Here is a 23,366-nt window from a genome sequence, read left to right on the forward strand (position 1 = left end):
TGTCATCAGCTACTGCTCCCTGGAGGTTCAGCTGAGCAAGTACAGCTGCAGCCTCTGGATGACTGGCAGGTGTCAGTTTATACCAGGGGGTGTTACAAAGCAGATGTGGACATCCCGCTGATAATTAAAACCAAAACACCCAGAAAAGATTGCTTCACCTCTTAATCTGATAAAAGAAGAGTGAAACATAGTTTAACCTACCTTTTACCCCCAATCTGTTATAAAGGAGTGGTTAAATGAAATGGAATCCTTTCACCCACTCTTTAATTAACAAGTAACAATTTATTTATCTAACTCCAACAGTGAAAAAATTAACAGAATTGCTAACAAACTGGACAATTTCCTCCAAGTACTAACTATTCCCTAACTGAACTAAATTCTACTGCAATGAATGCTGTTCAAATAAATACATTTATGTAAAACCAAGTAATAAGAAAAATGATAAATTACAAAGTAATCTCTTCAAGTTCACATAATCTTTTCCGTTTTATCTCCAATCTTTCTTCTGCTGATCTCATGTCACAAATGCCTTTCTTTGTTGAATTCTGGTATCCAAAATGCCTCTCTCTATCAAATTCATGGCAGGAATATTAGTTTAGAGTGCCGTGTACCTTTAGCTGCTGCTTAATCAGAGCTTAAAGATTTCTGTGAGAGCCCAATATTTACTCTTCAGATGGCGGGTGAATCTCTCTTAATTTTCAAAAAATACTTACAGAAATACCACCGATGATGCAAATTCTCATATGACTGGTTTCAGGCTGTAAACTCCATCCATTTTTAAATACAGTTGGCTTTGATTTTCTGAGTGTTTGGTTTAAATTAATTGGCCAAATTCAAACTTGTAGTCAAAGCAAGCATAAGGTCTCCACTCACAAAGTCAATTGTTACATGTTTCCATTTTAGAATTGTCTATACAATCCCCTAACTGCTCATGGGCCCCTTCTCTGTTCAACTCTAAACTTTAAAAGCACTTTACCTCTTAAAGGGTCATGCCAAAGCGTTCCCCCATTTTTACACACCAGTTTCGTGACAGGTGGCAGAGAAGGGGAAAGGGTATGCAGAGCCTTTGGGCTTCTTAAGCCGAAGGAAGGCCAAACATTTTTAATCTGCCATGTAATTTGGCAATCTCTGCTGAAAGCATGATTCCTGTGTAAGGTGTTCAGTGTAGGATGCAAAACCTCTATTTCCTGCAATTAAATTCTGCCTTCAGTCTCTGACCTTGGAGACACTGTGTGTATAATAGTGGGAAACTGGCAGCTGCACCATGGATGGATTATGAATGTAATTTGGACATGGCCTTCAGCATCTAGTTGCATGAGACAATTAAGAGGGTTGGTTTGTAAGTGTTCCCAATTTAAAACAGACATCAGAGAATCTGCCTCCCATTGACTCAAACACAGGCTTTAGAGAAAAAAAAGAAGGCACTGATGAAATTGAGCAGGTCTGATAGTGTTTGTAAGGAAAGAAACAGTGTTAACATTTTGAATCCAATATGATTCTTCCTCAAAAAGATTTTAGAAAGTTCTGAGGCTTTTCGTAACAGCGGCAGAGCTGCTCAAACACACAACTGAAAGCTTTATAGTGAGCACAGCACATTATTTTGACATGTCAGATTTTACTTTTTATGTACACGCAACACAGAGATTTTAACCAGGTCAGCTGGGTGGACCTCATAGAATTTCAGTTCCCTGACTGGGGCTGTTAATGTGGTCCAAACGGGAGCCTTGGCTGACAAATATAAACATGAGTGTTAGACATCCTTTTTACTCTGAGGAAGCTGGATCCTTTCTGCTTTCCATATGTAAATAAAGGGTGACTTGGTGACAGGATACCGACTCTGTGGAGTTATTTCAGAGATGACACCATTTCCAAAAAGTGCTTGTGAAGTATTGATTGGCTCTTCTTCCTTCTTTCATTGGGTGTTTCATGCGACAAGCCTTTCAACTTTGATTGTATCTCAGGAATCTTCCACCAACTCAGCAGTTTACACTTCACTTGTTGTCTTCACACCTGACTGGAGAATTCTCCATCCATCTGCTGCAGTTTACATCCGTGCAATCAGACATTAGGTGTGACTGGTATAGAACGGGAAGTATAACTATCACAAACAGGAAATAACACAAGCCGAAATGTACCTAATAGCACAGAAAGTGTGATTGTCACAGGAGAGGAAATGTTGACAGTTACAATAGGAACTGTGGCAGATCGAGAAATAAACAGAAGAGGAAGTGCGACAATTACAGATGATAAAGAACGTGCAGATTTCCATTGTTTTGTAATGGAAATAGACCTCATGCACTATAGTAATTCCCATGTTCACAGTCAGAATTACTATCACTGTTGAACAGATCAGATCTGCAGCAAGTTTATTGGATGTGGGTTACAGATGGAGGGAGCAGGTCCAGATTAATTATTTCTGGGGCATTGCTCAGTATCTATATTGTGGTTGATTGAAGACACTTTAGAACTCTGTTTCTCACAACAGACACTGTTCTGGTCCACTGTATTGGTCTTTGAATGATAACGCATCTTCTTCACATAAATATCCCGGATATTGACACATGGTAGACCTGCAGCCAACTTTCTCAGTTCTTGGTTGCGAATCACAACATCAATGGCTTGTTCCCGTCGGTAATACTTTGAAAATCGGTTAAATATGACACTAACCGGCAAAGCCACCATCAACAAGCCGAAGATGATGCAAGTGCTGCCAATGAGCTTCCCTTGAATTGTGACTGGGTAAGTATCCCCATAACCAACAGTAGTCATGCTAATGGTTGCCCACCACCAGCCAATGGGGATACTGTGAAGACCAGTTTCTTTTTCATCTTTCTCTGATGAGTAGATGAGAGCTGAGAAGATGGCAATACCCACAGTCAAGAACACAATCAGGAGTCCTACCTCTTCATAGCTGTGTCTGAAAGTAGCCCCAAGTGATCTCAATCCGATGGAGTGGCGAGCCAACTTCAGGACCCGAAAGATACGCATCAACCGAAGGACCTGTACTACTCGGCCAATGTTCACCAGCTCTGAGCTCTCATCATCTATACGTTCCACGACCAGGGTGAGGTAGAATGGTAGAAATGATAAAAAGTCAATGATATTCAGTGGATTTTGAAGGAATTTGCAGATATATGGGGCGACTATTAACCTTGCTATGTATTCAAAGCTAAACCACGCAATACAGGTAGATTCAACAATCAGGAAGCCAAGGCCTTCCTGTTGCTCCTGGAATTCAGGCAGACTATGAACACACATAGTCACAATGGAGAGCAACACAATGGCCAGTGAGGATATAGTAAAAACCTTGGCTGCAAAGGAATATTCTGGATTCTCTAAAATGAGCCACAATTTTTCTCTCTGTTTGCCGCACCACATATGTTTAAAACTTTCGATTTGTTGGGGGATGGTGCTGGCATCTTCAGAACTTGTTAAGCTCAACTCATCACTCTGTGTGTCAAACTCTTTCTCAACTATATTCTCTTTGCGTTCATGGTACTTGAACCTGCAGCAATGATGGATAGAGATCCCGCCAAGTCCCCAGTACTCAATTTCTTGGTTGAATGAGAATATACAAATCCCCTCCATCACATGAAGCTTGCCCGTGGAATAGAAATTCAACACATAGTGAAAGAAACTTGGATTTCTGTCAAAGTAATATTCATCTGTGTGCACATCATAGTCATCACACAATTCAAGGGTGTCCTCCTTGGAGGAACATCTCAGTAACTTTCCCAACCTGGTCTCTGGGAATTTTAACAATACTTTTTGATCGACCTTTTGTTTCAGGCCCCCAACGTTAACATTGATCATCTTTAGATATAGTCTGTCCCTGTGGTAGAACTGTCCATAAACCATGATCAACCCCCAGTGTGATGAACTGAGGCTAGAATCCTCCTCAGAAACTGGTGTGAATTCAGAATCCTGTCTTTAAGAGCTCATGCTATAGAAGCTGGGAAAGTGGTCTCTTCTCAAGGCCTTGTGGAAGCAGATCCATGTGAATTCTAGTTCTGTAAAAGTACCAACAATAAGGGAATTCAGAAGAAACTACTGATTGGTAAGAACAACCGATCTAACTGAAATTCAAAAATGTGCGGTTTAGATTAAATTGAGTGGTATAATTAATTCTGAGTAGGGAGGCAAACGCTTACAAGAAGCCATTAATAAACTTGCATATCGGGCATATTGATTTCAACAGAGTTAAGTGTGGAGTGTTACATTTTCGTCAAAAAGTAAAGAGCTCATGTATTATTTGTAGATTGGGCGGAGGAGAAATGGGATTTAGGAGGATAATCAGAATAAAAGAACAATGCAGATTAATCAGGATATTAAAACAAACTAATATTTCTCACCGCTGGAGAAAACTGAAAAGAAGAGAAACCTGTGTCAAAATTAATTAGTCATATTTGGAGTGTTATGATTATTATCAACGTTTTGGCCTTCATCAGTCCCTACTTTCTCCCTGTATCCTCCTTACCTTGGTAAAGGCCAGCATTTCATTTGGCTTCTTAATTACTTGCTCTAACATTTTTAACTTCATTCATGGATGTGTACATCACTGGCAGGGACAGCATTTATTGTTCATCCCAACATGATACACACTGCTGCTACTGAGCATCAGTGGTGGAGGGAGTGAATGCTTGTAGATATGGTGTCAAGATTCTAGAGTGCACCATCCAGGCAAGTGGGGAGTATTCCATCACACATCTTGTGTTTTTTAGACAGTGCACAGTCAGAAGGTGAATTTATTACTGAAGATTCCTACCCTTTTATCTGCTGTTGCAGCCATTGTTTTTATGTAGTTAGATCAGTTCAGTTTCTGATTAATGATGACCCCTAAAATGTTGATAATGGAGGATTCAATGATGGTAATACCATTGAATTTCAAGGGGCGATAGTTAGATTCTCTTTTTGGAGATGGTCATTGCCTGGCACTTGTGTGGCATTAAATTTACTCACTACAAGTCCAGATGTTGCCCAGTTCTTGCTGCATTTGCGTTTAGACTGCATGGACTATATGAGGAGTCATGAATGGTGCTAAACATCGTTCCATCATCAGCGAATACCCCCACTTCTGACCTGAGGAGCTGAAGATGGTTGGGACTAGGACACTACCCTGAGGAACTCCTGCAGAGATGCCCTGGAACTGACCTTCAACAACTACAACCATGTTCCTCTGTGTCTGTGGAGAATTACTGATTCTCATAAAACTCCAGTTTTACAAGGGCTCCTTAATACTACACTTGGTCAAATCCAGCCTTAATGTCAAAGGCAGTCACCCTCACCTCATCTCTGGAATTCAACTCTTTTGTCTGTTTATGAACCAACGCTATAATGAAGTCAGGAGCTGAGTGACCATGGTAGAACCTAAACTTAGTGTTACTAAGCAGGTTAGTGCTGTTTGATAGCATTGCTGATGATACCATCACTTTACTGATTATCAAGGGTATACAGTCTGGTTGATAATTGGCCAGGTTGAAATTTGCTTTTCATGTACAGGGTATACCTGGGCAATTTTCCACATCGTAGATGGCAGTATTGTAACTGTACTGGAACAGCCTGACTAGGGGAATGACAGGTTCTGGAGCACACTTCTTCAGTGTATAGTTGGAACGATGTCAGGGGCCCATAGCCTTTGCAGTATCCAATGCTTCCAACCATTTCTTCATATCATATGCAGTGAATAGAATTGGCTGAAGACTGGCGCCTATAATATTTGGGGCCCTTTCTAGAGGAGGTTGAGATAGATCATCCATTTGGCACTTCTGGCTGAAGATTGTTGTGAATGTTTCAGCCTCATCTTTTGCGCTGATGTACTAGGCGTTTACATTATTGAGGATGGGGATATTTGTAGAGCCTCTTCACGTGAGTAGATCGATTGTCAATACTATTTGCAACTGGATATGGAAAGACTACAGAGCTTAGATCTGATCTGCTGGTTATTGAATTGCTTAGCTTTTGTAAATCTGGCTGTTTACAATATTTGACATGCAACTTGTTATGTTTCATAACTTCTCCATATTGGACCCCTGAATTTTTCATGTGCTAGTTCCTATTTATCCCAGTTAGTACTGTGATAGTGTCACACAACTCAGTCGAGGGTATGCCAAATTTGGAAGTAGGACTTCTCCACAAGGACTGTGCCATGGTCAGCACTGCTAAGTGGTTAGCACTGCTGCCCCACAGTGCCAGGGACCCAGGTTCGATTCCAGCCTCAGGCGACTGTCTATGTGGAGTTTGCACATTCTCCCTGTGTTTGCAAGGGTTTCCTCCCACAGTCCATAAATGTGCAGTTAGGTAAATTGCCGATAGTATTCAGGGATGTGTAGGTTAGATGCCTGAGTCAGGGTAAATGTAGCGTAATGGGGAATGGGTTTGGGTGGGTTACTCTTCAGAGGGTCAGTATGGACTTGTTGGGCCGAAGGGCCTGATTCCACACTGATTCTATGATTCGATACTGTCATGGAGAGACACATTTACAGCTGGCTGATTGGTAACGATGAGGTCAAGTAGGTCTATTCAAAGAAGGTCACTACACTTTAAATATTAATTCTCTTTCTCTTTCCACAGACACTGCTAGACCTTCTCCAGCAACTTCTGTTCCTGTTGGTTCCCTTAACACCTGCTGCAGACCTAGTGTAGTAGCTATGTCCTTCATGATCCAACCAGCTCAATCAGTAATGCTGCTGCCAAGCCACTCTTGCTGGTGGGCAATGAAATACCCCAGCCAGAGTATATTTTGCATCCTTTCCACCCTCAGTGCTTCCTCCAAGTAGTGTTCAACATGGAGGAATATTGATTCATCAGCCAAAGGAGCACAGTATGTGGTAACCAGCAGGAGGTTTCCTTACCCCTGTCTAAACTGAAGCCATGAGACTTCATGGGTTCAACGTCAATGTTGAGGACTTCCAGGGCCACTCCCTTCCAATTGTGTGCCTCCACCTCTGCTGGGCCTGTCCTGCCAGTGGGACAGGTCCTATCCAGAGATGATGATAGTGTTGTCTGGGATATTGTCTGCAAGATATGATTTTGTGAGTGTGACTATCAGGCTGTTGTTTGACACATCTGTGAGACAGCAGTCCCAGTTTTGGCACTGGCACCCAGATTTTACTAAGGAGGACATTGCGGGGCTGTCTTTGCTGTTGTTATTTATGGTGTCAGTGTTAATAGTGGGTGGTTGTTCAGTTTAATTACCTTTTCCCTTTCTAGTGATTGTTGCAACTGAATGGCTTGCTAGACCATTTCAGAGACAGTTAAGAGTCAACCGTATTGCTGTTGGTCTGGAGTCACATGTAGGCTAGACCAGGTAAAGACTGCAGATTTTATTCCCTACAGGATATTAGTGAACTTGATGGGTTTTTACAGCAAACAACTTATTAGACTTTTATTCCAGTTTTTTTTTATTGAATTCCGATTGCACCATCTACCATGGTCAGAGTTAAACCAAGTCTCCAGAATAATATCAGGATCTCTGGATTACTAGCACAATGACAATGGGACTCGGCCTTTACCTCTCATTTGTACATGAATGCTCCGTGATTCATGCTCAACAACATCCACATCCCTCAGTACTGCTGCATTCTGCAATCTCCCTCCATTAATAAAATGAGGTTTTGCTATTTTTCCAAAGTGGACAAGTCACATTTTCTCATATTATCTCCATCTGCCAAATTTTTGCCCACTCATTTAGCCTATTTTCTTTTGCAAACTATTGAATCCTTCTTCCTACTTGCTTTCTCACCTATCTTTTGTTTTGCCATATTTAGTTCATTTATCCAAGTCATTCAGGTAGATTGCCAGGACTTCAAATAGTTACACTGATACCTGTGACATTTCATTAGTAACAATTTGCCAACCTGAAAATGACCTTTCTTTCCTGACACTGTTCCTGAGTCCTCTATCCATGCTAATGTAGATTAGATTAGATTACATTACAGTGTGGAAACAGGCCCTTCGGCCCAACAAGTCCACACCGACCCGGCGAAGCGAAACCCACTCATACCCCTACATTTACCCCTTACCTGACACTACGGGCAATTTAGTATGGCCAATTCACCTGGCCCTGCACATCTTTGTGACTGTGGGAGGAAACCGGAGCACCCGGAGGAAACCCACACAGACACGGGGAGAACGTGCAAACACCACACAGTCAGTCGCCTGAGGCGGGAATTGAACCTGGGTCTCTGGCGCTGTGCGGCAGCAGTGCTAACCACTGTGCCACCGTGCCGCCCAAATCCACAATATTGAGATCTTATGTTGTGCAGTAATATTCCATATAGCACTTTATTTTGATTCACTCATGTGGGCATCACAGGCTGGCCAACATTTATTGCCTGTACCTTGCAAATCTTTATCAAATGCCTTTTGGAAAACCAAATATGTTACAGTTGGTCCCTCTCTATCCACCTTTCTTGTTACATACTTACAGAACTCTAATAAATTTGTCAAACACATTCCCTTTCACAAAACCATGTAGACACTACTTAATTGTATTATGATTTTCTGAACGTCCTGTTAATACCCCTGAGTAGTAACTTCCAGCATTTCCCAATGACAGATATTAGACTAACAATCCTAACAATTCCTGATTTCTCTCTTCTCTTCTTGAATAGAGTTCTTGCATCCATTACAAAATTACAAATAATGCATTCACTATCTCTGCATCTATTTCTTTGAAGACTCTCAGATGTAAACCAGTAGAACTGGCCTTTCCTACTCTATGTCCATTGGAAGCAGAGCCTTTGAGTCAGTTGTGGACTATTGAATCAGCTGATGTTGTGGCTAACTCCCCCTGTGAGATAAAGCTGACTATAGCAGCCCTCCCTATGGTGTAACTGGTAAACTAGTGATGTAAACTGTGGGATTTGAGATTTCTGTGTGAATAACTGCAAGCATTTCTGTAGCCATGGTGATTTATTTTAAAAGCAGATTTTTAGGTCTAGCTTTAGAGTGAATGGTTATTGGGCACTATTAGTGGACTTTTTTTATTTAGACCATTTTGCAACCCAAGAGGGTAAATAATGGGCCTCAAAGTTGTTAGTGTGTTCCAGAACTTGCATTTTTAAGATAAAAGCAACACTCATAGTCGAGAGAGAGAAATTTTCCATTTTACCTTTGATTTTAAGTGGGACAGTCCTGTGAAGTTCTTTGAATAGCATGGCTCCTCAGAAAGTCCACCTCAGAAAGTACTCCTCAGAAGGGAAGGATATATATGGATAAAACAAAGATGCTGGAAATGTGAAACAAAAATTGAAATTGCTGGAAAAACTCAGCAGGTCTGGCAACAGTCGTAGAGTCATAAAGTTATACACCTGTGGAGAGAAAGCAGAGTTAACATTTTGAGACCGAAATAACTTTACAGAGGCCATCAAATCGCCCTTTATTTACACATGAACAGTCCTTGACTATAGTACTGCTTCATACACAGTCAGGCATCAGAGTGTCAATATTCCTGACATTCAACTTTTTTATATCAGTCTGGACTCCCTGTCTGAACCAGATTAACAGCCCCAATCTTGGAACAGTGACCCTTCTTCAGAAAAAGGTCACTGGACTCGAAACATTAACTCTACTTTCACAGAACATAGAACAGTACAGCACAGGAACCAGCCCTTCGGTCCACAGTATTGTGCTGTACACGACACCAAACTAAACTAATCACTTCTGGTCTGCCAAGGTCCATATCCCTCCATTTTTTGCATATTAATGTGCTTATCTAAAAGCCCCTCAAATCCCCCCATCGAATTTGCCTCCACTAGCATCCATGGGAGCATGTGCCAGACATCTATTACACTCTTTGCAAACAAAAACTTGCCCCCTCTCTCCACAGATGTTTCTAGACCTGTTGAATGACTCTAGGATACATAGAGAACTAGGTTACCTCAGACTGTAGAGTTAGTGTTATTCCAAGATCAGAAGTATTGGGATAAGAAGTTACTTGAAGCTGAGTAAATGTAAACATAAATTCTAGGAATAAATTATCTGCAGCTCCAACCCAAATATTGAAGCTCAAGTGCCTTAAACCTAACAAGGTGGTAGGGACAGGGACTCTGATGTGGGTATTGTATGAGTGGAGAGTGTTGGGTACTGTGCAAAAGCTGCTTATCATTGAATTTATAAACAAGTGTTTCGGGATTAATGGGATTATACTTTTACTGTGTCCTTTAAAAACTTTGAATTTGTATTAGAAGCAGATATTTAGTTTATTCTTCACTATCTTTAATATTTTTGTAATGAAGTTTAGTTTTATTGTTAAAGTAAAATCTGAAGCATTATATGCTTATATTTCATACAGCCATAGAGTTATAGAGATGTACAGCACAGAACAGACCCTTCAATCCATGCCGACCAGATATCCCAACCCAATCTAGTCCCACCTGCCAGCACCCGGCCTATATCCCTCCAAACCTTTCCTATTCATATACCCATCCAAATGCCTTTTAAATGTTGCAACTGTACCAGCCTCCACCACTTCCTCTCACAGCTCATTTCATACCCCTACCATCCTCTGTGTGAAAAAGTTGCCTCTTAGGTCTCTTTTATGTCTTTCCACTCTTACCCTAAACCTATGCCCTCTAGTTCTGGACTCCACCACCCCAGGGAAAAGACTTTATCCTATCCAAGCCCCTCATATTTTGTAAACCTCTATAAGGTCACCCCTCAGCCTCCAATGCTGCAGGGAAAACACTCCCAGCCTCCCTCAGCCTCCAATGCTGCAGGGAAAACACTCCCAGCCTATTCAGCCTCTCCCTGTAGCTCAAATCCTCCAGCCCTGGCAACATCCCTGTAAATCTTTTCTGAACCCTTTCAAGTTTCACAACATCTTTCCAATAGGAAGGAGACCAGAATTGCACACAATATTCCAACAGTGGCCTAACCAATGTCCTGTACAGCCGCAACATGACCTCCCAACTCCTGTACTCAATACTCTAATCAATAAAGGAAAGCCTACCAAATGCCATCTTCACTATCCTATCTACCTGTGACTCCACTTTCAAGGAGCTATGAACCTGCACTCCGAGGTCTCTTTGTTCAGCAACACTCCCTAGGACCTTTGTCACAGCAAACTAAAAATATGATCTAAAAAGCCAGGTCCTGTCTGAACTCTGACATGTCCAATAATAACAGCTGGGCGCATGACGATCTGCACTAGTCTTGTGGTCAGGTGACAAGCAGCAGAAATGCTTACAAGACTGGTTGAGAGCTACAATCAAGCATGCTGGGAATTTTAGTAAAATTAATTTAAACTCTGACCTCAGTTATAACTGCAGCCAGGCTATGTTGTGACCAGCAGTTTCCTGTGTTGATCAAATAAGGCAAGTGTCATGGTGCCAGACTGGCACCACATTAAGAATCTCTAGAATAGTATTCTCTTTCTATATTCCTGCACACAGACTCTGGAGTTCCCTAGTTTTTATCCTTGAACTCTCCTAGTTCTCATCTGTATGCCATCCCTCAGTAACATAGTGAAAAGCTCACGATTAGATTCCACTGACAATACCCATCTCTCCCTCACCTGCAGCTCTCTCCAGTGCTCTCTTATTGCTCACACAACTTCTCCAATATCCAGGACAAATATAAACACTGGGAAGATAGAAACCATTGTCTTCACCTGATAGCAATTCCAATCCTCCCTCTGGTTCATGTCTGAGGCTGAACAAAATCATTCTCAACCATGCTATTCTATTTGACACTGAGCTGACTTGCCAACCTCATATCCACAACATCAACAGCAAGACCACGTGTGTAAGTTCCTGATCATAAACCTTCCTCAAACTTGAACTTACATTCTTTAGTAGGTTTCAAAGGTCTTTGCAGGTCAAACTCTTTTCAGCACTTTTTCTCTCTACCATACACCAGGAGATGGGATATTAGACCAGACTGGAAACCCCACTGCAAACATGTTTGTAGACATAAGAACACTTACTAATTATCCTGCGACTGAGCAGATTCCACATCAGTTGCAACTTGAGGTTAGCATAGGCTGCTGCCTGTCAGAGACAGTGTGGAGGGTCTGAATGTTGAAAGCGATAGATAGGATGTGTTGACCTGGAGTGAATTCTCATGTTTTCAGTATTTTTGGAGTTGCACTCACCATTTAGCATGAGAGCATTTGTTTTTATTCACTCTTGAGACATGGGCGTCTCTGGCTGGCCAGTATTTACTGCTAGTTTCCCTTGAGAAGGTGATGAGCTGTCTTCTTAAAATAGTGGCAATCCACATGCTGTTGCAATGAAAAAATGTGATATATTTACAAGTCTGCTATATTTCCAGGTCAGGATGGTGAGTGGTTTGGAGGAGAAAGTGCAGGTGGAGATGTCCCAATCAATAAGATCATGACTGTTCTGTACCTCCAGATGGCCTTTGCCCTATATCCTTGAAAAGTTTTGAATAGCATAAATTTATCAACCCCATCTTTGACAATAACAATTATCTCAACATCAATTGCCTTTTCAACCCCATCTTTGACAATAACAATTATCTCAACATCAATTGCCTTTTTCAGAAAACAGTTCCAAACTCTGACTAGTCTTTCTGTGAAGAAATATTTCTGAGTTTTTATTGACTTGTTTCACTTAGTGTAATGAGAATATTAATTGAATTACTCTGCAGTAGCATCTAAGGAATGCTCACTGGTGTAGTCTCTCCTAATTTAACCTTGGTGTCCAGCTATCATTCTCGTGATTGAGTGCTGCATTCCCTTCAAGGCTGAGCTATCCTTCTTACACCCTGGTGTCAGACTGCTCCCGGCAGCTCCATGTATGCTCTAACACCAGCTTAGTACAGTTGAGGTATGACTTCTATCCCCTTGTTTTCCCATCCTCTACATATAAAGGCCAGCATACATTTCCCTTTTTCAATATTTTCTGGTGTTATTGTTGTGTCGCCATAGTCTTGCCAGACCACAGGGGCTACTCTCTTATTAGAGAGAAGTGGCTGGCAATGATTTAACCTGAGGTTCACCAGACCTCAAGTGAGGGAAGAGGTTGAGAAGGAGAGTCCTTCACGGTAACCTCAAACTTGTGATGGGAATTGGACCCATGCTGTTGGCATCGCACTGCTCTACAAACCAACAATCCATTCCTGAAGAAGGGCTTATGCCCGAAATGTCGATTCTCCTGCTCCTTGGATGCTGCCTGACCTGCTGCGCTTTTCCAGCAACACATTTTTCAAACCAACAATCCAGCCAACTGAGCTAAACTGATTCATATTTTCTGTACTTGTTCATGACATATTAATAACCTGTGTATGCAAATCTCCAATTCTCTTTGGACCATCATTATTTCTAGCTTTCCAACGTATCCTATTCCAGATCCAAAGTGAGTTTTCCTACATTCAAATTTGAGAGCCATAGTTTTGCCCATTCTCTAACTTATTAATGGGCCAGATCTTCCAATAGATATTATGCTATCATATACGGAAGCTGTGTGTTGGGACCTTGCAGAAGTCCCAACATAGCTTACTCTGCTGGAATTATCAAGAAGTTAAAACTTCCAATAGTGTCTGGAATCCTCTGAAAATGACCCAACTCTGAGTTAGATTTGGAGACCTTAGAGGGTTCCAACACACTGACTTCTGTGAATAGTTAGGCAGGAAAGATTAGAGCATTGAAACTGGTTAATTTTGAAAAGTAACATTCTCGCTCATCGTTGACTGCATCCTGACTGCTGCCCCAACTCACCATGGACACCACACTCCACAACTGATTCCCCATTCCCACAGCCCAGACCTGACAGCTCTTCCCCAATTCCTCTTCTGGACCTGACACACTTCACTAACCCCCGTGTCATGTTGCGGCTGTACAGGACATTGGTTAGGCCACTGTTGGAATATTGCATGCAATTCTGGTCTCCTTCCTATCGGAAAGATGTTGTGAAATTTGAAAGGGTTCAAAAAAGATTTACAAGAATGTTGCCAGGGTTGGAGAATTTGAGCTATAAGAAGAGGCTGAACAGGCTGGAGCTGTTTTCCCTGGAGCGTTGGAGGCTGAGGGGTGACCTTATAGAGGTTTATAAAATCATGAGAGGCTTAGATAGGATAAATAGACAAAGTCGTTTCCCTCGGGTGGAGGAGTCCAGAACTAGAGATCATAGGTTTAGGGTGAGAGGGGAAAGATATAAAAGAGACCTAAAGGGCAACTTTTTCACGCAGAGGGTGGTACGTGTATGGAATGAGCTGCCAGAGGAAGTGGTGGAGGTTGGTACAATTGCAACATTTAAAAGGCATTTGGATGGGTATATGAATAGGAAGGGTTTGGAGGGATACGGGCCGGGTGCTGACAGGTAGGACTAGATTGGGTTGGGATAGCTGGGCGGCATGGACAGGTTGGACTGAAGGGTCTGTTTCTATGCTGTACATCTCTATGACTCTATGACTGTATCTGATCCTGACAGCTTCTAACCAAACTCAACAGATCTCAATCAATTGTAAGCCCTCACCCACTTACATTCCATTTATTCCCAAACAACCAGCTTCCCTACACAACCGCCACCTGCCAGTGACTCCATTGCAATGCCCACAGGTAACACATACAACTAATGTCCTACTCTCTCAAACACTTGCTATCCTAACCTTCCCCTACTTGCCAAACTACCCTCACATCTACCTGGTACCTTCAGCCCCCATGGACAATCTGACTGAATGTGTTTGGATTTGGTGGACAGTCTTTAGGAAGTTACTCACCACTGAATTTCCAACATCTAACTTACTCTTGAGCTATATTATGTTGCTCATCTGTACTTATCAATAATAACGTTACTGAAAGTCAAGGGGTGATGGTTAGTTTCTCTTTTTTTTGGAGATAGTCATCGCCTGCCATTTGTGTGGGAAAATGTTATTTGTCACTTTTCAGCCCAAACCTGGTTATTGTCCAGGTTTTGATGCTTGTGGACATGGCTTACTTCAGTATCTGAGGAGTTATGATTGATGCTGAACATTGTTCAGTTATCAATGAACATCCCCACTTCTGACCATATGGTCATCAATGAAGCAGCCTAGATGGTTGGGCCTAGGACAATCAATCTGAGGAACTCCTGCAGAGATATCATAGAGTCATACAGCACAGAAACAGATCCTTTGGTCCAAGTCATCTGTGCCAACCAGACATTCCAATCTCAACTAGTCCCATTTGCCACCATTTAATTCATATCTATCTAATCCATTCCTCTTCATAGACCCATCCAAATATCTTTTAAATTTTCTAATTGTACTCACCTCCACCACTTCCTCTGGCAGCTCGGTCCATATATGCACCACCCTCTGCATAAAAAAGTTACTCCTCAGGTCCTTTTTAAATCTTTTTCCTCTTACCTTAAAGCTATGCCCTCTAGTTTTAGACTCCCACATCCTAGGAAAAAGACCTTGGCCTATGCAACCCCCTCGTACTACAAATCTCTGCATGGTCACCCTTCAGCCTGTGACTCTTCAGGGAGAAAAGCTCCAGCCTATTCAATGTCTCCCTATAGCTCAAACTCTCCAGTCCTGAAGCTGAGATGACTGACCTCCAACAACCACAACCATATTCCCTTGTGCCAGGTGTGACTTCAAACTGTGAGATGATATCTCATAATTCCCACTGGTTTCAAAGTTCTGAAGGCTCCTTCATGCCATCCCCAATCAATTGTCATTTTGATGTCAAGAACAAGTCACTCTCACCTCTGGAATTCAACTCTTTAATCCATGTTTGAACCAAGGCTGTAATGAGGTCAGGAGCTGAGTAGTCCTGGCAGAACCTAAACTGAGCATTAATGAGCAAGTGAGTGACTGGTATTTAATAGAACAATCGATGAAATATCCATCAGTTTGCTGGATTGTGAATAGGCTGATTGGGCAGTAGCTGACTTGGACAAGACATCGTTGATTTTATGCATTGTTGGATAGATGCCAATGTTGCAGTAATATTGGACCAGGATCATGGCCAGTTCTCACAAATGAATCTCCAGCACAGCCATTGGGATGTTTCAGTTCTTTGGCTGCACCCAGTGCACTTATGCACTTATGCTATTACATGAAATGAACCAAGATGATAATTCACAATACCCTTGTGTGGAAGGAAGTTGTGAAAAGTTCATATTGGCTAACATACTGGGCTGTTCACTCACAGAAAATGGAATGATCATAGAGGAGCTAGTTATCACAACCATTCACAACTAACCAGAACATTCCCTTTATCTCTATTCACTATGTCCTATCTCCCAACCAGTTACTTATCCATATCATGTCCAATTATAGAGTCATAGAATTATAGAATCCTTACTCGGCACTTTTATGTTAATGAATGCTAATGTAGATATATAGGATGATAACCACTATAGCAAACAGCAATCGGCTAGTTTGTCAAGGGGATGGGAACCTAAGGGGAGACTCTGTGTTAGCTAGAGTGGATGAGGGCTTAAGACAAAAGAGAATCAAATAAAATGCAAGAAGCAGCTTAGCAATGTAGCACAAAGATGAGTGGAAATGAAGCAGTGACAGGAAAAGAGACAATGTTTAAAAACAAAGGTTCTTCTGCTGGAGATGTTAAGATTCAAAAAGAAGGTATAAAAATTAGCATGAAGGCACTTTACTGGAATGTTTGCACCATTCGGAACAAGGTAAATGTGTTGACAGCACAAATCATTGTGAATGGGTATGATTTAATGGCCATTACAGAGACATGTTTGCAGGGTCGTCCCAACTGGGAGTTAAATATCCAGGGGGGTATCAAACTATTAGATAGGAAGGAAATGGAGGTAGTGTAGCTCTGATATATAAGGATGCCATCAGGGCAGTAGTTAAAGATGGTATAGATTCTATGGAGATAAAGGTTAAATCGATGTGGGTGGAAATTAGAAATAGCAAGGAGAAAAAGTCTGGCTGTAGGCCACCAAAAAATAACATCACGGTGAGGCAGGCAATAAACAAAGCACAGCTAATGCATGTAAAAATAGTACAGCAATTACCAAAGGGGGAATTTAATCCACATATTAATTGGTCAAACCAAGTTTGTCAAGGCTGTTTAAACAGGAGTTCATTGAATGTATCTGCAATACTTTCCTCAAACAGTACGTAATAGAACTTACCAGGGAGCAAACTATCTTAGATCTGGTCCTGTGAAATGAGACAGGAATAATTAGTGTTTTCAAAGTTCGGGATCCTCTCAAAAGGAGCAATCACAGTATATTTAAAATACAGATGGAGGGTGAGAAAGTAAAATCCAATGCCCATGTTGTGTGTTTAAACAAAAGACATAACTATGGGATGAGGGAGAAGTTGGCTAAGATTGACTGGGAGCAACTGACATGGTGGAACAATTGAGGAACAGTGGAGGTTTCATAGCGATTTTTCCAGTGCTCAGCAAAAGTATGTACCAGTGAAAAAGATGGACTGTACGACAAGTGATAATCAACCATGGATAACTAAGGAAATAAAGGAGTGGGTATCAACTGAAAGCTAATGCATACAAAGTTGCAAAGATTAGTGGGAAACTAGAGGATTGGGAAATCTTTATATGTAAACAGAAGGCCACGAGACAAACTGGAGTGAAAGATAAGAGAGATTAATGACGACCAACTTGACACCGACATTTTTTACAAACCCACCGACTCCCACATCTACCTGGATTACACCTCTTCCCACCCTACCTCCTGCAAAAATACCATCCCCTATTCCCAATTCCTCTACCTCCGCCGTACCTGCTCCCAGGAGGACCAGTTCTACCACAGAACACACCAGATGGCCTCCTTCTTTAGAGACCATAATTTCCCTTTCCCACGTGGTTAAAGATGCCCTCCAACGCATCTCGTCCACATCTCCGCTCTCAGACCGCACCCCACCAACCGTAACAAGGACAGAATGCCCCTGGTGCTCACCTTCCACCCTACCAACCTTCGCATAAACCAAATCATCCGCCATATTTCCGCCACCTCCAAACGGACCCCACCATCAAGGATATATTTCCCTCCCCACCCCTTTCCGCCTTCCACAAAGACTGTTCCCTCCGTGACTACCTGGTCAGGTCCATGTCCCCCTATAACCCACCCTCCCATCCTGGCACCTTCCCCTGCCACCGCAGGAATTGCAAAACCTGTGCCCACACCTCCTCCCAAGGCCCTAAAGGAGCCTTCCACATCCATCAAAGTTTTACCTGCACATCTACCAATATCATTTAGATTACTTAGAGTGTGGAAACAGGCCCTTCGGCCCAACAAGTCCACACTGACCTGCTGAAGCGCATCCACCCAGACCCATTCCCCTACACCTAACACTACGGACAATTTAGCATGGCCAATTCACCTAACCTGCACATTTTTGGACTGTGGGAGGAAACCGGAGCACCCGGAGGAAACCCACGCAGACACGGGGAGAATGTGCAAACTCCACACAGACAGTCGCCTGAAGCGGGAATTGAACCCTGGTCTCTGGCGCGTGAGGCAGCAGTGCTAACCACTGTGCCACTGTGCTCCGTTGCTCCCGATGCGGTCTCTTCTACATTTACTAGATGCCTCCTAGCAGAGCGCTTTAGGGAACATCTCCGGGACACCCACACCAATCAACCACACTGCCCCGTGGCCCAACATTTCAACTCCCCCTCCCACTCTGCCGAGGACATGGAGGTCCTGGGCCTCCTTCACTGCCGCTCCCTCACCACCAGACACCTGGAGGAAGAACTCCATCCTTCAGGCTCTCTGCCTGTATTCCTGATGAAGGGCTTTTGCCCGAAACATTGATTTTACTGCTCCTCGGATGCTGCCTGAACTGCTGTGCTCTTCCAGCACCACTCTAATCTAGACTCTGGTTTCCAGCATCTGCAGTCATTGTTTTTACCTAGGTTATGAGAGTAAGCTAGCTCAGAATATAAAAACATGCAAAAGTTTCTACAAATATATAAAATAGAAAAGAATGGCTAAGCTAACCACTGGTCCTTGAGAGGATGAGAAGCGGGATATAATATTGGGAAATGAGGAAAGATGGAGGCGTTGAACAGGTATTTTGTGTTGGTCTTCCCTGTAGAAGACACAAATTACAATGTTATTGAGGAGAATACTGAGATACAGGCTATTAGACTAGACAGAATTAACATTCATAAGGAGGAGGTGTTAGCAATTTTAGAAAGTGTGAAAATAGATAAGTCTCCTGGGCTGGATGGGATTTATCCTAGGATTATCTGGGAAACTGGGGAAGAGATTGCAGAATCTTTGGCTTTGAGGGTTATGTCATCATTGTCTACAGGAATAGTGCCATAAGAGTGGAAGATAACAAATGTTGTTCCCTTGTTCAAGATGGGGAGTAGAGACAACCCTGGTAATTATAGACCAGTGAGGCTTACTTTAGTTGTGGGTAAAGTGTTGGAAAGGATTATAAGAGATAGGATTTATAATAATCTAGAAAGGAATAATTTGATTAGGGATAGTTAACAAGGTTTTGTGAAGGGTAGGTCATGTCACACAAACTTACTGAGTTCTTTGAGAAGGTGACCAAACAGGTGGATGAGGGTAAAGCGGCTGATGGGGTATATATGAATTTCAGTAAAGCGTTTGTAAAGGTAGGCTATTGCAGAAAATACAGAGGCATGGGATAGAGGGTGATTTAGCATTTTGAATCAGAAATTGGCTAGTTGAAAGAAGATAGGGGGTGGTGGTTGATGGGAAATGTTCATCTTGGAGTTCAGTTACTAGTGGTGTACTGCAATGATCTGTTTTGGGGCCACTGCTGTTTGTCATTTTTATAAACGATCTGGATGAGAGCGCAGAAGGATGGGTTAGTAAATTTGCGGATGACAATAAAGTTGGTGGAGTTGTGGATAATGTGGAAGGATGTTGCAGAGGGACATGGATGGTTCACTAATGTCCTTTAGGGAATGGATCGAGTGGCACGATGGCTCAGTGGTTAGCACTGCTGCCTCGCAGCGCCAGGGACCCGAGTTCAATTCCCGCCTTGGGCCATTGTCTGTGTGGAGTTTGCACATTCCCCTCCGGGGAATTTCCTCCGGGTGCTCCGATTTCCTCCCACAGTCCAAAGATGTGCAGGTCAAGTGAATTGGCCATGTTAAATTGCCCATAGTGATAGGTCCATTAGTCAGGGGTAAATATAGGGTAGGGGAATGGGTCTGAGTGGGTTACTCTTCAGAGGGTGGGTGTGGGCTTGTTGGATTGAAAGGTCTGTTTCCACACTGTAGGGAATCTAACCTAATCTGAATCTGCCAACCTTACCTGGTCTGGCCTACACATGACTCCAGACTCACAGCAATGTGGTTGACTCTTAACTACCCTCTGGGCAAATAAGGATGGGCAGTAAATGCTGGCCTGGCCAGCGACATATTCATCCCCTGAACGAATAAAAAAATGAAAGGCTGCAGGGATGGGCTGAGAGGTGGCAAATGGAGTTTAATGCAAAAAAATGTGAAGTGATGAACTTTGGAAGAAGTAACAGAAATACAGAAAACTGGGCTAATGATAAGGTTCTTGCTAGAGTGTATGTGCAGAGAGATCTTAGTGTCCATGTACATAGATCCCTGAAAGTTGCCACGCAGGTTGATAAAGTTGTTAAGAAGGCATACAGTGTGTTAGCTTTTATTGGGAGAGGGATTGAATTTCAGAGCCATGAGGTCATGCCACAGTTGTACAAAACTCTGGCGCGGCTGCACTTGGAGTATTGTGTACCGTTCTGGTCACCGCGTGAAAGCAATGATGTGGAAGCATTGGAAAGAATGCAGAGGAATTTACCAGGATGGAGGGAAGGTCTTATGAGGCTAGACTGATGGATTTGAGGCTGTTTTCATTACAGAGAAGAAAGTTAAGAGGTGACTTAATAGAGACATACAAGATGATCAGAGGATAAGACAGGGTGGATAGTGACATTCTTCCTTGGATGGTGATGGCTAGCACAAGGGGACTTAGCTTTAAACTGAGGGGTGATAGATATAGGACAGATGTCAGAGGTAGGTTCTTTACTCAGAGGGTATAAGCGCGTGGAATGCCATGCCATGCCTAATAGACTCACCAACTTTAAGAGCATTTAAATAGTCATTGGATAAACATGTGGATGATAATGGAATAGTATAGGTTAGATGGGCTTCAAATTGGTTTCACAGGTCATCGCAACATCGAGGACTGAAGGGCCTATACAGTGCTGTAATGTTGTATGTTCTAGGAGAAAGTGAGGACTGCAGATGCTGGAGATCAGAGCTGAAAATGTGTTGCTGGAAAAGCACAGCAGATCAGGCAGCATCCAAGAAGCAGGAGAATCGACGTTTCGGGCATGAGCCCTGGTTAAAAGAGATGGCAGGGAAATAGCAAATGCACTTACAGTAATTTACCAAAATTCGATGGAATCTGGTGTGGTTTCGGCAGATTGGAAAACAACAAACATGATGCCACTGTTTAAAAAAGGAGGTAGACAAAGGGTGGGTAACTATAGCTTAACTTCTGTAATGGGGAAAATGCTTGAATCTATTGCTAAAGAAGAAATAGCAAGACATCTGGACAAAAATTGTCCTATCAGGCAGATGCAACATGGGATCATGAAAGGCAGGTGATTTCACTAATTTATTGGAATTCTTTGAGGAGATTACAAGTGCAGTGAACAATGGGGAACCGATGGATCTAGTGTATTTGGATTTCCAGAGGGATTCGACATGATGCCGCACAAAAGGCTGCTGCATTAGGTTATGGGTAATGTATTAGCATGGCTAGAGGTTTGGATAACTGATAGAAAGCAAACAGAAGGGATAAATAGGTGTTTTTCTGGTTGGTGATTAGTGATTAGTGGCGTGCCTCAGGGATCAGTGTTGGGACTGCAATTGTTTACAATTTACATAGGTGGCTTGGAGTTAGTGTCAAAGATGACAGATGACACTAAGATGAGTGGTAGAGCAAAGTGTGCAGAGGACATTGAAAGTTTACAAACAGAGATAGATAGGTTAAGTGAGTGGGCAAGGGTCTGGCAGATGGAGTAGGCGAAAGTGAGGACTGCAGATGCTGGTGATCAGAATCAAGATTAGAGTGGTGCTGGAAAAGCACAGCAGATCAGGCAGCATCCGAACAGCAGGAAAATTGATGTTTTGGGCAAAAGCCCTTCATCAGGAATGAGGCAGAGAGCCTCTGGGGTGGAGAGATAAATGGAAGGGGGATGGGACTGGGGAGAAGGTAGCTAAGAGTGCAATAGGTGATGGAGGTGGGGATGAAGGTGATAGGTCGGAGAGGAGGTGGAGCGGATAGGTGGGAAAGAAGATTGGCCAGTAGGACACGTCATGAGGATGGTCCTGAGCTGGCAGGTTGGCAAGTGGGTGGCACGGTGGCACAGTGGTTAGCACTGCTGCCTCACAGCGCCAGAGACCCGGGTTCAATTCCCGCCTCAGACTGACTGTGTGGAGTTTGCACATTCTCCCCGTGTCTGTATGGGTTTCCTCCGGGTGCTCCAGTTTCCTCCCACAGTTCAAAAATGTGCAGGTTAGGTGAATTGGCAGTGCTAAATTGCCCGTAGTGTTAGGTGATGAAGGGGTAATTGTAGGGGAATTGGTCTGGGTGGGTTGCGCTTCAGTGGGTCTTGTTGGGCTGAAGGTCCTGTTTCCACACTGTAAATAATCTAATCTAAAAGAAACTGAGGTAAGGTGGGGGGAGGGGAAATGAGGAAACTGGTGAAGTCCACAATGATACCCTGGAGTTGAAGTGTTCCAAGGTGGAAGATGAAGCATTCTTCCTCCAGGCACCGGGCAGTGAGGGTGTGGCAGTGGAGGAGGCCCAGCAGAGTGGGAGGGGGAGTTGATTGGTGTGGGGCGTTGGGGTTGATTGGTGTGGGTGTCCTGGAGATGTTCTCTGAAGCGCTCTGCCAGAAGATGTCCAGTCTCCTCAATGTAAAGGAGACCACAGCGGGAACAACAGATACAATAAATGATATTGGTGGATGTGCAGGTAAAACTTTGATGGATGTGTAAGGCTCCTTTGGGGCCTTGAATGGAGGTGAGGGAGGAGGTATGGACGCAGGTTTTGCAACTCCTGCGGTGACAGGGGAAGGTGCCAGGACGGGAGGGTGGGTTGTTGGGGGGCATGGACCTGACCAGGTAGTCACGGAGGGAATGGTCTTTGCGGAAAGCGATGGGAAGGGAAATATATCCCTGGTGGTGGGGTCCGTTTGTAGGTGTTGGAAATGCCAAGGGGTTTGTCCCATATTCTCAATTTCTCCACCTCCGCCGTATCTGCTCCCAGGAGGACCAGTTTCACCACAGAACACACCAGATGGCCTCCTTCTTTAAAGACCATAATTTCCTTTCCCATGTGGTTGAAGATACCCTCCAACGCATCTCATCCACATCCTGCACCTCCGCCCTCAAACCCTACCCTTCCAACCACTACAAGGACAGAACTCATTCCCCCCCCCCCCCCCCCGTC

The 23,366-nt window shown here is 43.1% G+C and overlaps 1 protein-coding gene across 5 annotated transcripts in view; it reads right to left on the bottom strand.

Annotated features, from left to right (window-relative positions):
- Positions 1-274: 274 nt before the first annotated feature.
- The window catches only part of LOC122563767 (potassium voltage-gated channel subfamily S member 3-like), a 28,253-nt gene continuing 5,161 nt past the window's right edge, over positions 275-23,366 (bottom strand). Inside the window, exons 2-4 of one of the 5 annotated variants that reach the window (XM_043717978.1) lie at positions 17,061-17,088; positions 9,113-9,177; positions 275-4,010 (exon numbers count right to left, since the gene is read on the bottom strand). In XM_043717978.1, coding sequence (XP_043573913.1) covers positions 2,407-3,858 — 1,452 coding nt within the window. In that variant the 5' untranslated portion in view covers positions 3,859-4,010; positions 9,113-9,177; positions 17,061-17,088 and the 3' untranslated portion in view covers positions 275-2,406. Of the gene's footprint in view, positions 4,011-9,112; positions 9,312-15,654; positions 15,669-17,060; positions 17,089-23,366 lie in introns of those variants that run through there. The other 4 variants (XM_043717977.1, XM_043717979.1, XM_043717976.1 and 1 more) reach the window with 4 other exon arrangements.

This window comes from Chiloscyllium plagiosum, chromosome 27, assembly GCF_004010195.1.
Source record: "Chiloscyllium plagiosum isolate BGI_BamShark_2017 chromosome 27, ASM401019v2, whole genome shotgun sequence".
Lineage (NCBI taxonomy): Eukaryota > Metazoa > Chordata > Chondrichthyes > Orectolobiformes > Hemiscylliidae > Chiloscyllium > Chiloscyllium plagiosum.